Consider the following 13,939-nt stretch of genomic DNA (forward strand, 5'->3'; position numbering starts at 1 on the left):
ACCCAAACAACAGTTTGAAATGCATGCCAGTAGCCAGATTCTGGTCTGAAAGGGATTTGCTACAACTGAAAAATTCTGCAAAACACACTTGACTTTGACAGTGAGTCCCACTCTATCCATCCACTGCTGCCCTCTCCCTTTTTTTTTCTTTCCTGACCACCTTCTGGGATTACTGGTTGTCACTGACAATTATACTGGGGATTCCAGCGACTTGGCTGTGATATTTGCATTACACTCTTTTGACAAATGAGCAAACAATTCAGGAGCTATGAGCCAAGACTCTGCCAGTTGCGACTAAGCATCTGTTGATGAATGATGACCATTTCCTTGAACTTTCTGCTCTCTACCCACTGCCCACACCTGGCTGCAAGTTTTTTTGCAGGTCTTAACTTGTGTCAATTTAATTATAAATCACACTGCTACCAAATGACCATCATAGCAAACACCACTATATGAGTTTGGCCAATTGGCAGATGCACAGAATAATAATAATGAATGAAATAATAGGAGTATCAAGAAGCAGAGTATATGGCAGGTTAAGAACTACATTTGCAAAAAAAAAATGCTTCTTTATGTTCTACAAGGTCTGCACATGATTACAAATTAATAGCCAAATGAAGTCACATCCTATAGATCAGCTTAACAACAAATCAGCAGCATAGAACTGTTTGGTCAGGTACATGGATCATTGTAAGAATACAATTCTAAACTGAGAAGCTAGACATTAATCAAGGAATGATAATGAAATATATGTTATATTTAAAAAGCTGTAGTTCATTTCATGCATCATGATGAAATGATGCTTCAGAGCAATACCTGTATATAAAGGACCATGTTCATTTTCATTATCTCCCATTAGTGCACCATCTCTAGAAGTATTAGTGGGATATTTTTCTTCTGTGCCCCAGCCTGGCTGATGAACAGGAGGTAATGGCTGTTGAGTTGAGTCTTCATGATCATTGTGAACGACAACTGTTTGATGAATCAATGATGAACTTAGGTTTGGATATTTAAAATATAAGTTGTTGCCCTGTCCAAGCCAATCCCCTCCCCATGACTGTTTGCCCAATATTTTCAATTTCATCCATTCATATTTTCAGTGCAATAACTTTTTTAAAATAGAGTTTGTGCAGAAGATGTGCTTGGTATATGGATATCTATATTCACTGAATGAAACTAACAATCTAGTGGTGAACCTAAGTAATTCCCCAAACCCCACATAATTAGGAACTTATTTTCCACTACTACCTGTATCAAAGTTTTTCTCTTCGTTATTGTATTCAGTTGGAGGAATACTTCCTAGAGATACTTCATCCTTTGTGTTGTTTGTGGGATATTTGTCTTCTCTACCCTGTTCATGATGCAGTTCATGCATCATTGGATCATGAGTAGCATCCTCATATTTGGCATCATCACTGGAACCCATAACTGTTAAAACGATGGTGGGATAAATTTTAAATGTTCTGTAACAGGTATATAGCCACTTCCCATACCATTTACTTAGAATTATCTTTTGAACTTTATTAATATCCCTAATGGATATCCACTATCAAACTTTAGTGGCAATCAGCAGGAATTTAGTCCTTAGCTCAAACAAGATTACAAACAAAACAGGACAGGAAAGGTATATTTGGAATCTCGCCGTAGAATTGGGGGGGGGGGGTGTCTCACAGTCCCTCTTCCAATCTGTATGAGATGTTTCATGTTTATTCTAACTTTCTTTTGGAGGAATAATACTAAGTATCAACAGGTTTTTAGCATGAATGGATCACGAGTACAGTCTTCATGACTGATGCCATCACTAGAGACTAGTGGTGTTGCAATAATGGTTTAAATGCTGCATTTGCATGCCCAGTTCTCATATAATTTATAGGCCATTGTACCCAACCATGACACAAGTACCTTCCATGTTTTGATGAGTCTCAATGGACGGTGAGATTAATATTGCAACTGTTATTTAGATCATGATATTAACTGATCTAGAATGGCAACAAAAAAGAATATTTGAATCCTTTTTTTTCTCACAGTACCTATATGTGAGGTTTCCTTTTCATTAACATTTTCAGATTGAGAGATAATTCCAGGTACTAAATCATACGCTGATGCATTTTCAGGATGCCTATGTTCACCATTCCAACTGGGAGGCGTTTCCTGGCTCAGTGGATCTTGAGTAGAATCTTCATAGTTATTGCCACCATTGGACACCACAGCTGTTACAATATGGTTGGATCATTCTTTACAATTACATCTGTGTAATCTTTTACTACATTTTTGTACTAACAGGTATTTTACCTAGACTTTACATAGTACATTCAACAGGAGGCTTCTGCCTCTCTGAACAGCACTCTACTATATGATAAATATGGGACAGTTTCAAAAACAGCTTATTGTGATGCAGCAATTGGGCAGGGGCACTATAGTTTAAGAAAAAGTCAGACATGCTCTTGGACATTCCTACTGGGGATTTGATGATGGCCATTTACTTCAAATAGACTTCAGCGTCTACTCTAAGAAAAAACAGATTTCTGGGAGGTTCATTTTCATGTGTGTGTTCATTTTCATGTGTGCGTGTTTTTTAATTATTTGGTTGAATAATACTAGGTAGTACCTCAGCCTTAAATCTAATTTAGTTTACTCGTATTCACTACTCCACCATAAAAAATGTTCCATTCCTTTGTGGATCTGGTGTCAACTCTTCCTTTTTATTGTCATTCCTGGCAGACACAGCTGTTAAACTGAGAGTTGGATCAATTTTAGAGACTACATATGCAGAATCCCTTGATGGTGCTTTTATGTAAGTTATAGATACTATCATGATTTTATTGAAGATTAATAGGACTTGATTATTAACTGCCAGTAAATCTAGCTCTTCAAATGGGATAGGTAACAACACCGTTTCAAGAAACAGCACATGAATGTACAAACTTATTAGAATCCCATTTTCTGAGAAGTACCTGTATGAGGCATTTCCTTTTCTGGCTTCCTTTCTCTTGGAGGAATAATTCCAGGCTGAACATCATCCCTAGTTGTGTTCATAGAGTGGTCATCTTCACTGCCCCGTCCAGGGTGCGTACCATGCACTACTGGTTCTTTTGTGGAGTCTTCATGCTTGCCATTATCACTGGAGGCAACAGCTGTTGCAATGATGGTTTGAATATTTTCAAATAGTACATCTGCATGATTCTTTTACTGTTTTTAAATAACTTTTTAAAGGTGCTATGTTTTGTTGAACTGTAAGACTATCCTACCAGGATTTTAAGTATAATCCCATTTAAATTGGTGGTATGTTACCTATGTCTTACAGTTAAAGATTGAGTAATCTCCCATCTAACATCAGAATAATGAAAATTAATAGAATTCCTTTATTTGGCCGATATCTAATGAGATGTTTCCTTTTCATGATTGCTTCAACTTGAAAGAATTATTCCAGGCACAGAATTATTTCCAGATAAATTTACAGGAACTGCTTTGAGAAACACTATGGTTGAAAACCAAGAAACAAATATTGTAAATAAACAACACATTTGTTTTCATTGCCCAAACTAGGATACATCTCATATGTGACGTGAGTGGATCACAAGTAGAGTCTTCATGGCTGGTGCCATCCTGAAGACCAAAACTATTCCAATGACATTGGATCTATTTTAAATGCTATGTCTGCATGGTCACTTCCCACATTATTTACTGAGTATCCAAAATACATTATTTCCTGTGGTTTAGTAAAAGTCCATTGATTAACCTAACTCATCTGGAAAAATAATAGCAAATAAAAAATATTAAAAGCACAATCCTATGCATGTTTAGACAGAAACAAGTTCCACAACTCCCAGCATGGCTGGCCGGGGAAGGCTGGAAATTGTAGGACTTTTTTCTGTCTAAATATGCATAGGATTGCACCTTAAAATAGTTTAATTTTAATTCTTTTCCAGCGGGTACCTGTATGTGAAGGTTCCTTTTCATGCTCACTTTCAGCTGGATGAAAAATTCCAGGCAGCAAATTATCTCCAGATGTGTTTGTGAGATATTTTTCTTCACTATCCCATTCAGAATGTTCCCTGTGCAACATTGTATCACGTGTAGAGTCTTCATAGTGAGTAAAACCGCTGGAAATGACTGCTGTTACAAAGATGACTGTGTCACTTAAAAATACTATTTTTCACAGCTGCTTTACTAAGTGCTATTTTAGGTGGCCACACTATGGAAAATGGAAGTCAATAACACCTTAGCCATTCATTCTTGTTGAGACAGAATTATACTCTATCTGGAGTGTATTCTATCTCTATCCTATCTACAATGAAAATTATATCTAATTCAGCTAGGCAAAATAGTGATATATAAATGGATTCTCTTTTCCTTACTGGTACCTGTATGTGATATTTTCTTTTCATTCTCTTTTTAATTGGATGATTCCAGGTAGCAAATTAACTCTAGATGTATTTGCAAGATATTTATTGTCACTGTTCCACCCAGTATGTCTCCCATACATCAGTGGAATATGAATAGAATTTTCATGGTGTGTTGAGACCAGAGCTATTATGGAAATTGGATCAATTTAACATGCTTTTCCTTCCACTTTAATGTACTACATATAAACGACCATTTCTATCTATGTTATGCACTTAGTGTAGACTCTCTGTCTAGGAAAGCACATGCCATCATAAAGTAGTCAGCCATTAAGGTAACACAGGATTCAGTTTGCCACAGACTAACATGGCTACATTTCTGGTATAGTAATGAATTATCACTCTGACTAGCTTTATAAATATCTTCTCTAGATTCAATCCAATAAGCCATTGACCTCAGCAGAGACATGACTTCTCCCTAAATGGATTGTGCAATAGTAAACTAAATCCAACTGTGTCAGTCTTCCAATGGAATATCCTGGTACCTGTATTAGAAGTTTCCAAATCTTTGTCATGGTTGTTTTCACTTGGAGAAATAATGTCAGGGAGAACACCATCTCTAGATGTGTTTGCAAGATCTCTGTCTTCACTGTTCCAACGGGGATGAATTCCATGGATCAACATATCATGAATAGAATCTTCATGATTAATGTCACCAGCGGTGCCTACAACTGTTACAGTGATGGAACCACATCCCATATTACTTAGTGTCAGCAAATTCTATTGGGACGTATGAGTATTTAAGGTTGCAATCCCAATTCCTGCTGACTTCAGTGGAGTTAGGATTACACCCCTTTAAGGGAATTATAATAAATTGATTTCAGGGTGAATAAAAGTAAATGATTATTGCTTTTCTTGCAGATACCTGTATAAATGGATTCATTTTTATGCTCATGTTCACTTTGAGGAACAATTCCAGGTAGCGTCTGCTTGCTAGATGTATTTGTGGGGTATCTTTCTTCACTGGCCCATTCAGGATACACACCATGTGGTAGTGGGTTTTGAGTAGATTCTTCATGTTTCATCCTGTCATTAGACTCCATATCTGGTTTGATGATGAAGCATTTTGATAATTTATATATGTAGGAACACTGTTTGAAATATTCTTTGGAATTCTGTCAATATATCTTGCACTTATATACTTGTCTTTAATGACATTGGTAGGACTCAACAGAATGAGCAGAAAGGATGCCTTTTAGACTTCTTTATGCCTGTCACTAAGGCAAGCATCTCAATCGCTAATTCATGTATACACATTTTTAAATGAATAAAAGTCTTTATATAATCAGTTCTTTTAAAGTCCCATTAATGTCAACAAAATTATTGTAATTCATAAGGTTATGTAGCTAAGTAATAATCCAGTTAAAATGGATGAAAACAGCAAGAACATAAAACTGAGAAATGTGGTATATCAGCTAGTTTTTCTTTACAGATGTTAAGCATGTGGAGTGAGGGCTTGGGAGGCCAGTTAATGAATATAAATAACAGCCGTTTAATTTGATTCTTTTTTATGTCTGTATTTCTGACTTCTGTAAAAGGAGAGTTTGAGACGGAGAAAAAAGAGATGGACTAGCGACAGAAAGGTGAGAGTAAAAAATGAAAAATCTATGCAACTATAATGGTAGCTCCATAATAAAAAATAAAACAACATTTCTGTGCACCTTAATGAGGCTGCTGCCAAGCTTCAGGGGAAGTGTGTCCAAAAATCTCATTAGTAATAGAACCAACACACTCGATATATATTTCTGGCTTTTAATAATTCCCAAAAGTAGTAGACTTGTTTATAGTTATTATGTAGCCAATGGAGAAAGCAAATGAAAGAAATATGTCCTTGACACTTATAGCCTGAAGTATGATTACAAGACTAATACTACTTTTTAGGGAATAACGGTGAATTTACATATAATCCAGTGTGAAACATAATATAGGTAAACTGAATGCTAATATTTCCCAGCAATTTTAACATACAAAACCTCTTACGCAATAACCACTGCTGTGAAGAAAAACCAGAGAAATTCCCAAAGGACAGACTTCCCAGTTATCAAACCAAAGGAGAATAAAGGAGATAAAAAACTTAAAATATAAACAATACTGATAACTAGATATTTCCAGTTCATCCCAAATCCATCTAAATTACAAAAAAACGTTCAGCAGCAGAATGAGATTACTGAGATCTATAAGTGTGCTCTACCCAAAGTGGATAGTGAAAGGTAAATAATTATTCTTACTAATGTGTTTATGAGAAGACCCACTTTTATTCTCACTTGGAGAAACAAAACTGTGTAGAACATCATCCAAAGTGTTATTTGTTGGATATAACTCCTCAGTGTCTGATCTGGGGTGATCAACAGGGGATTGTGAATCATGGGATGTATCTTCATGTTTAGATCCATCATGGGAAATCAGAGCTGTTAAAGCAATGGTCAAGTCAATCGGCATCTTATTACTCTGGAAAGAACCCCTTTGTTAACTTCACATTTGAAAACATAAAGGGTTATATCCAATGTTGGCTTTGCACTAGCGTAAAGCACTTCTTCTCAGGCAAGGCAAGGCAGCCAATTTTTGCCCACCACTCCTACCTACTCCAGCCTTCCGTGCCATGTCCCACACTGTCCCAGAGAGTCTCTCAACCCTCAGGAGCAGGGTTGCAGGGGCTGCAGTGGGTAGGGGGTATTGGCAACAATCAGGTGCCCTGCTTTGCACAAGCAGAAATGCTTTCTGATAGTGCAAAGCCAACGATGGATACAGCCACAGTATCTGCACCAGTGGTGCACACCAGACAATTGTAGCATGGGAGGTAAAGCTGCATGGATTGGTGGGAAACTGTGCTGAGCCTGCAAGCAGAAAATTGGCTACCTTTGAAGTAAACTTTTTCCTTTATTAATGTTGCTACTATTTCTAAAGCAATCCTCCCTACTCCTTGATTAACTGAAGGTTTCGTCATAATATCCTATGACATCAAGGTGATCTCAGTGCCCTAAAATTTAAACATAAGGATCATACTTTAAAGGGTACTGATAGGGTCAAACTACATGTGTGACTAATGGAAATCTGTGAATGCATTGCAGTTGTTGTTGTTGTTGTTGTTGTTATTATTATTATTATTATTATTACAAATAGTGACCATAAGGGACAGGTGATCTGGTTCAGGACCATGGCACCCTATGCAATTACTCCAATAAACACCCCCCACCCCTTTCAGAAGCTGCCATTCATCCTGACAGGAAGAGCATATGAGACCATAGGACACAGTTCTAAAAGGGATTTGGCTTCTAGCTATTGATACCTAACAACTAGTTCAGTCTTACTAGTTACCAAAATAAAAGAGGAATATAATTTTCTTTTATACTGAATACAGTAAGATTACATTAATTAATTAGTCCTACTGACAAGTACCTGTCTGAGAAGACTCTTTTTCATGATCACGCTTACTTGGAGGGACAAGTGTTTCTAGGACTTCATGGATTGTTCTGTTTGTGGCAGAACTTGTTCCACTCCTCCGTCCAGATCTACCCTCAGCTGATAGCTGATCTTGATGTGATTCTTCATGTTCAGCACTTTCATTGACTGTTGTGATGATGATAAATAAAGCAGGAATAAATACCTCCCTACTTTGGCTTTTCATGTGTTTAGTAAATAATGGCTCAGAGCTCTGTGGGTGCTTTGATGAGCTCCTATGCATTCAGGTTTCTTCATTTGCTTCAACCTACAATGGGAGATCCATGCATGCATCTCTTTAAATGCAGAGTTGCCACCTCTACAGAAATGAATAGCGAAGCACATAGGAGTTCCTTATGCACATAAGGACTCCCACTAATTGTGCCAATTAGGATAGATCAAAAGCTACCTGGCAATATTTGAATCACCACTTGGACCAAGAAAAGGTACAATTTCTCTTGTTGTATGAAAACAGACCAAATGACTAACTCACAAACCAATGAACCCAAAGCACTTGGATGGAAATGAGTTTAGCCTCCTTATAGAATCAAGCAGTTACACTGATTTTAGTAGGTTTGCATCAACTTAAACTCAAGTTCTTCAGTTTAACTGGGTTTTATGCTGTAGCAACAGTCTCAGTCAAAAGGGCCCAAACTGCTGCATTGCCAAAACAGGGATTAAACAAGAGAGAACTTTGGAATGACCAAACAGTCAAGGGAGCTAGATTCATACATCTGTGTACTCACATATAGAGCTTCCTTATATATTCAATAATTTCACTGGTCCAGCAAGCTCAGTGTGGTCTACTTTAAATGGAAGCATCTCTGTCAGGCAGAGGATTTTCCCCACCTTGCTACCTGCTAGCTTTTAACTATAGATGCCAGATACGAAACCTGGGACCTTCTACACGCAAAGCATGCACTTGCCCACTGAGCCACAGCCAGATATTAAGTGAGATACTGGTTTGCAAACCTACTCTGAGATGTTTGGCATACCCAGGGCTGACATGCAAATAGACATGGGTATGAATTCCACTGATATTACAATTTTTGTTGCAAAGTGGGTAAAACAGGAATACTCCTATGACCAAAAATCATAACCCAGGAAGCATTCCTGAATATGCCACTAGGTCTAATGGCTTTGCAAAACAAATAATGTAATCTACACATCTCTATCACTCCCTTTTCACATTATGTTGCAGAGCTGTTGCTTAAAAATGTAAACTGTGAATTAAAACTAATTCTAAAATAATTGCGATGATCAGAAAAAGAAGCAAAAATCTCAACAGTTATTTAGAATGTATACCTTTGGCATGTGGAAGAATAACTGAAAGAAACTCACAGTACCGCAATAGCTAAAATATCTATTTTTAAGTATGGTTAATCATGCGTTGTCCGGAAATCTGGATCAGGAAATGAAAGCAGATAATTCAAGTAGAAAATAAGCTTTAATCATAACATAATAATTCATTATTCATACTGATACCTGTATGATGAAAAGATTCTTCTTCTAGAGTTCTTTCTCTTTCAATTGAGGGCACAAGTCCTGGATGCAATACACTGGAAGTGGTGATTGTTGTAGGTACTATGTCTTCAGTTTCCAATTCAGGGTGAGCACCATCCAGTGAAGGCTGATGTGAGTCTTCCTGCTTGAAGAAATCATCACTGGAGGACACAGCTGTTATGACGATGTTTTGAATCAGTTCCAATATTATACTTGCTGAACAACTATCCAGACTGTTTTCTTTGTCTTGTTAATACATAGACATATATGTGGCTTGCACTTTCATTTATGTTCATTAGCAAGAGGAAGAGGAAAGTAGATCAAATTTTGGGAAGTACTGTTGAATTCACAGCCATCCACTGTCTGTCATCACCTCAATTTTCAGAAGTTGCTGATTTTCTAGTGCCCCAGAGACCAGTAGCAATAGCAGAACAGAATGTAATAGCAACAGAGGCAGAAAAGAAGGGATAACAGCTTGCACCCTTAACTGATCTATCAAATGTCTTGGATAGATGCCAAAACATTGTCTGGATTCACAGTAGCATCTTAAGTCCATACATCGTCTCTCTTTTGGTCTTCTTTTTCTTCTTTTATTTCGAAAATGTACTTCTTGGAATATTTATGGACTTTGCCACATGCTTTAGACAGATAATGCAGATTTGCACTTTCAGCTTGAAAAGCAAAGTTTAGTTGGCAGTCTGTGCCATGGATGGATGTCAGCCATTTCAATAGGTGTTGCCTTATTTAGTTCTAAAGGTGCTGCTGTTTGAATCCAAGGAAACTGTCAGAAATAACTTCAGGTACCACCACCACACCACGAGATTTCTAATTCAGAGTAAAATCTTTCCCCAGCATTCAGCGGAAAACATAATGCATTCAACATTATGATGACTGAGACAAGTCTAAGAGAACATGCTTTAGATATTGAGAAATATTGTAACCAACACCTCAAGATCAAACACCAAGACTACAGAAATGTCTGTACAGTAAGGGAGTAAGATAGTTCCCAGCTGCAAGAGAAGATACCAATATGTTCCATAGTAAAGAAACTAACATTGCAAAGGAAAGTGTATGGAAGTGCAATTAATTCATCCTTCATATTCTAATGCTGGCAAAACTATGCCCTTAGGTTCAAAGGAACTGTGTGACTGTGTCTGTACAGTGTTTTAAACAGTTCTCTCTTTAAAACAAGGGAAAGCATCTGGTCAATATGAGGTTGATTTAAATCCATATGGGGTCGATTTAAGCCAATTTTGTAATGTCTACAACCACTGGCATCTCGAAAAACACAGAATGGCACCTTGATTGGCTCTGGGCAATCATTCATCTTTCTTCTCTGGACTGACTTTACCTGATCGTGCAGTTGCTCTGTGTGAATTTCAGCACTGCAAAACTAGCCCAATATAGCACTCACTGTGTTGAGCAAGGAGGCTGACTTTGTCACATTGGAAAGCAATTCTAAAATACTGCTTTAAGATATGGTTGGGCATGGATGACACACCAGTTTGGGATTTCTGCAAATTTCAGGGAACCTCTGATTCTGAAATAAATGCAGACTGGCACTTGTGACTCACCCTTGCTTAGCCAAATCTAATTAATACTTGAGCTTTTGGTTTCATGGTTTTGGAAGATGAAGCAGAACACATCTAGGGGTGGAGGGAGGGAGTGCCTTCAAATACGTACAGTGTAAGGTCATCCCAGTATATTATCTGTACATGTAGTGCTAGGAAAAACTGGACAGTGATTCCTGTTATTAATTAAATTCTAAGTGTTGATATTGTGAAAACAGATGCCATTTCATACTAATATAAAAGAAAATGTACTTTCAAGATCATGCTCAAATTACTCATACCGGTAGCTGTTGAATTATGTTCATCATCACCTAGAGGAACAATTCCTGGTGGCACATCCTCCCTTGTGCCATTTGTTGAATATCTGACTTCGCTGTCCCTTCCAGAGGGTACACCATTTAGCAATGAATCATGGGTTGAGTCTTCATGTTTGACATCTCTGCTGGAGACCACAGCTGTTGTGACAATGGTAGGTTGAATGGATATTGATTGGAATATCTGGCATACTACCATGAACTAGCATTGATCTTAATTTATTTCATCAGTATATAGTGCAAACTGGAGAGACACTATAATGTATAGGTATTTTAAGGCACCATTCGCACTTGCATGTCCCTTAGTATCAAGGGAGGACTTGCAAGCATGAGAGAGCCTTTGGAGATTCATCACCACAAGCAGAACTGTGATATTGCCCAAACTTAAGCCAAATACATTATTTTCCAATGGAGACAGTTCACACTTTTCTTTGAGGGTCATCAAGTCTGGAGTAATTAGACATCTGTGATACAACAGTATCTCCTTTTTAGGTTGCAAGCACTCACTCTGGCTGCCAAGTATCTGGTGATAGCAGACAAAATGCTTCAAGAGCAAAAGCTTTGTAGGCAACCCCCCACCCCAAATTCTTCAGTGTCAGCTCTGAAATACATCAGAGAACCCTATTGTTACCTGCTACCATCAACCCAGTCTACTCGAATTCCATCCACAGCAATTATGTGGCCACTAAATTAGTGTTTTCCCACCTTCATAAACAATGTGCTAAGATGCTCATTGCTGTGGTACACAAAGTAAATGCTTTTGCCTCTATGTGGTGGAGGAATAGCTATTTGGAAAGGATTTTACTTTTCTTTCCAGTTAATGACATGAACACAGAGCGGCAGAATCAAATTTGATCATGGTTGTTAGCTTCAGACAGATAATGGGAGAATGGTGCCACCATATCCATAGCATTGCCTAGCAAAACTGTAATCATGACCACTAATGAGTTTCAGAAATCAGCATAGAATCCCAACTAAAGCCTCCTGTTACACATCACATGCTACATGTACTAACTTTCCACCTATAACCTAGGTTGCCATTTTTTTACTTGATTTGCTGCTCCTGTGCTATGAATGGCAGACAGGTGCACAAAACCTATACCTGTGAAGATAGTCTTGGCATGGAGATGAGTGGTGAGAAAGGTTTCACCTGGTAGATGTCTGTGTCATTGGGCTGCTGTTAAAGGCACGAAAGCAGAGACAATTAAAAATTTGGCTCTCTTAGCATTATATAGTAGAAATGTATACATCCAACTTCTGTGAAAAGTTATGTTGGAAATGTTTAATGGTCAAAAGAGAGTTCTCTGCTAATAGATACACTTTTGAGGGGGAATACACCTTCGACGTATGGTTTGATTTGCCTCTTTACAGAAAAAATGTATATTATTTTTATAGTGTAATCACCACCACACCCCTGCCAAAGCGCTGGTATCAGGTACAACAAAAACTAATTAGCAGAAACAGTGACAAATGAGTACAAGCACCTTGATAAGTACCACTAAACTGCACTTTCACCATTGGGGGATAGAACTGTTAAGGAGTTATGCATAAAACAGTTTAATAAACAGACAATATAATGTAATGCCTATTGTTGAACCAGAAGAATAGTCTTCACCACCACCACAAAAACATATCACCAACCAAACACCAACCAACCACTACCCCACTGATGCCATAGCAAAATATGAGTTTGACCTCAAAGTATGCAGTGATAACACATAAACAACATGACTAATTGAAAAGGGGCAGACACCAGCAATTAAATAAAAGCCCTTGTACAGACAGGAACTGTACCTTTACATCAGAGGTCACTGGCACATTAAGTACATCGGAGGTCACTGGCACATTAAGTACAATGTGCTCATCACAGAGATGAAGCTCAATAAAATATTACCAGAAAAATCTGCATTCCATACTAAAAAAACTAAAAGAAATCAAAGTACGGAAAAGATGTTTACCACATTAAGTCAAGTTTTATGTAATATACATCCAAGTGAAAATGCCTAATTATACAAGGAGGAGAGGGGATCTCAGGTCTTGGCCCCCATGCATTTAAACTAAGTTCAAAGATAAAGCTCAAAGATAAAGGACAAAACAAAGCTCTATATTTATGAGCATTCCTGAGTTTCTATGTCTAGCATAAACCAGGAGAATTGTGGCATTATCCAATGCAAAAGCAATCTTCTGCTCCCAGAGAAATACTGACCTAGCAAAACAATTCATAGCATTCAATTTAAACTTTTCTGCAATTATAGTTTATCAAGCATTAACCTTCCACTGTATCTAGAATGGCATTACAACAAGCACAAATGAATTTTGGATAAGACTTGGTGTTTCTGATTGGTACGCAAATTACCCTTTATAGGCTATCATTTATTATTTTGATAGTGCTTAACGTGTACACATACATCTCCATGCCACCTTTTACTGAGCAACATCTATTGACTTTCACTATAACACAATGCATACATTACTGGAATTAGTTCTTACTGGTATTTGATGGCTGAGGTTCCATATCACCACTGTTGTTCCACTCAAGAACTGTTTCAGGAATTATGTGCCCAGACCCTTCTTCTTCTTCATCATCACCACCATCATCATCATTTTCTTCAGAACTCTCATCTAGTGATTTATTGATGTAAACCTATGGTAAGCTTTTAATCTCTTTATCCATTTCCCCATCACCAAAATAAATACTATCAACAGTTTT

At 37.5% G+C, this 13,939-nt stretch overlaps 1 protein-coding gene across 16 annotated transcripts in view; it reads right to left on the minus strand.

Annotated features, from left to right (window-relative positions):
* CD44 (CD44 molecule (IN blood group)) overlaps positions 1–13,939 on the minus strand; it is a 97,938-nt gene that overhangs the window by 15,502 nt on the left and 68,497 nt on the right. For 2 of the 16 annotated variants that reach the window (XM_084851379.1, XM_084851415.1), the window contains exons 7-16: positions 11,197–11,370; positions 9,327–9,518; positions 7,800–7,970; positions 6,656–6,811; positions 5,269–5,448; positions 4,889–5,074; positions 3,937–4,116; positions 2,955–3,134; positions 1,249–1,428; positions 817–972 (exon numbers count right to left, since the gene is read on the minus strand). In XM_084851379.1, the coding sequence (XP_084707505.1) occupies positions 817–972; positions 1,249–1,428; positions 2,955–3,134; positions 3,937–4,116; positions 4,889–5,074; positions 5,269–5,448; positions 6,656–6,811; positions 7,800–7,970; positions 9,327–9,518; positions 11,197–11,370 (1,755 nt within the window). Of the gene's footprint in view, positions 1–816; positions 973–1,248; positions 1,429–2,954; positions 3,135–3,936; positions 4,117–4,888; positions 5,075–5,268; positions 5,449–6,631; positions 6,812–7,799; positions 7,971–9,326; positions 9,519–11,196; positions 11,371–13,719; positions 13,852–13,939 lie in introns of all 16 variants that reach the window. The other 14 variants (XM_084851397.1, XM_084851435.1, XM_084851443.1 and 11 more) reach the window with 11 other exon arrangements.

The sequence above is a fragment of the Heloderma suspectum genome, chromosome 1 (assembly GCF_057233095.1).
Source record: "Heloderma suspectum isolate Gila_16-S chromosome 1, 16-S_ref, whole genome shotgun sequence".
Taxonomy (NCBI): Eukaryota; Metazoa; Chordata; class Lepidosauria; order Squamata; family Helodermatidae; genus Heloderma; species Heloderma suspectum.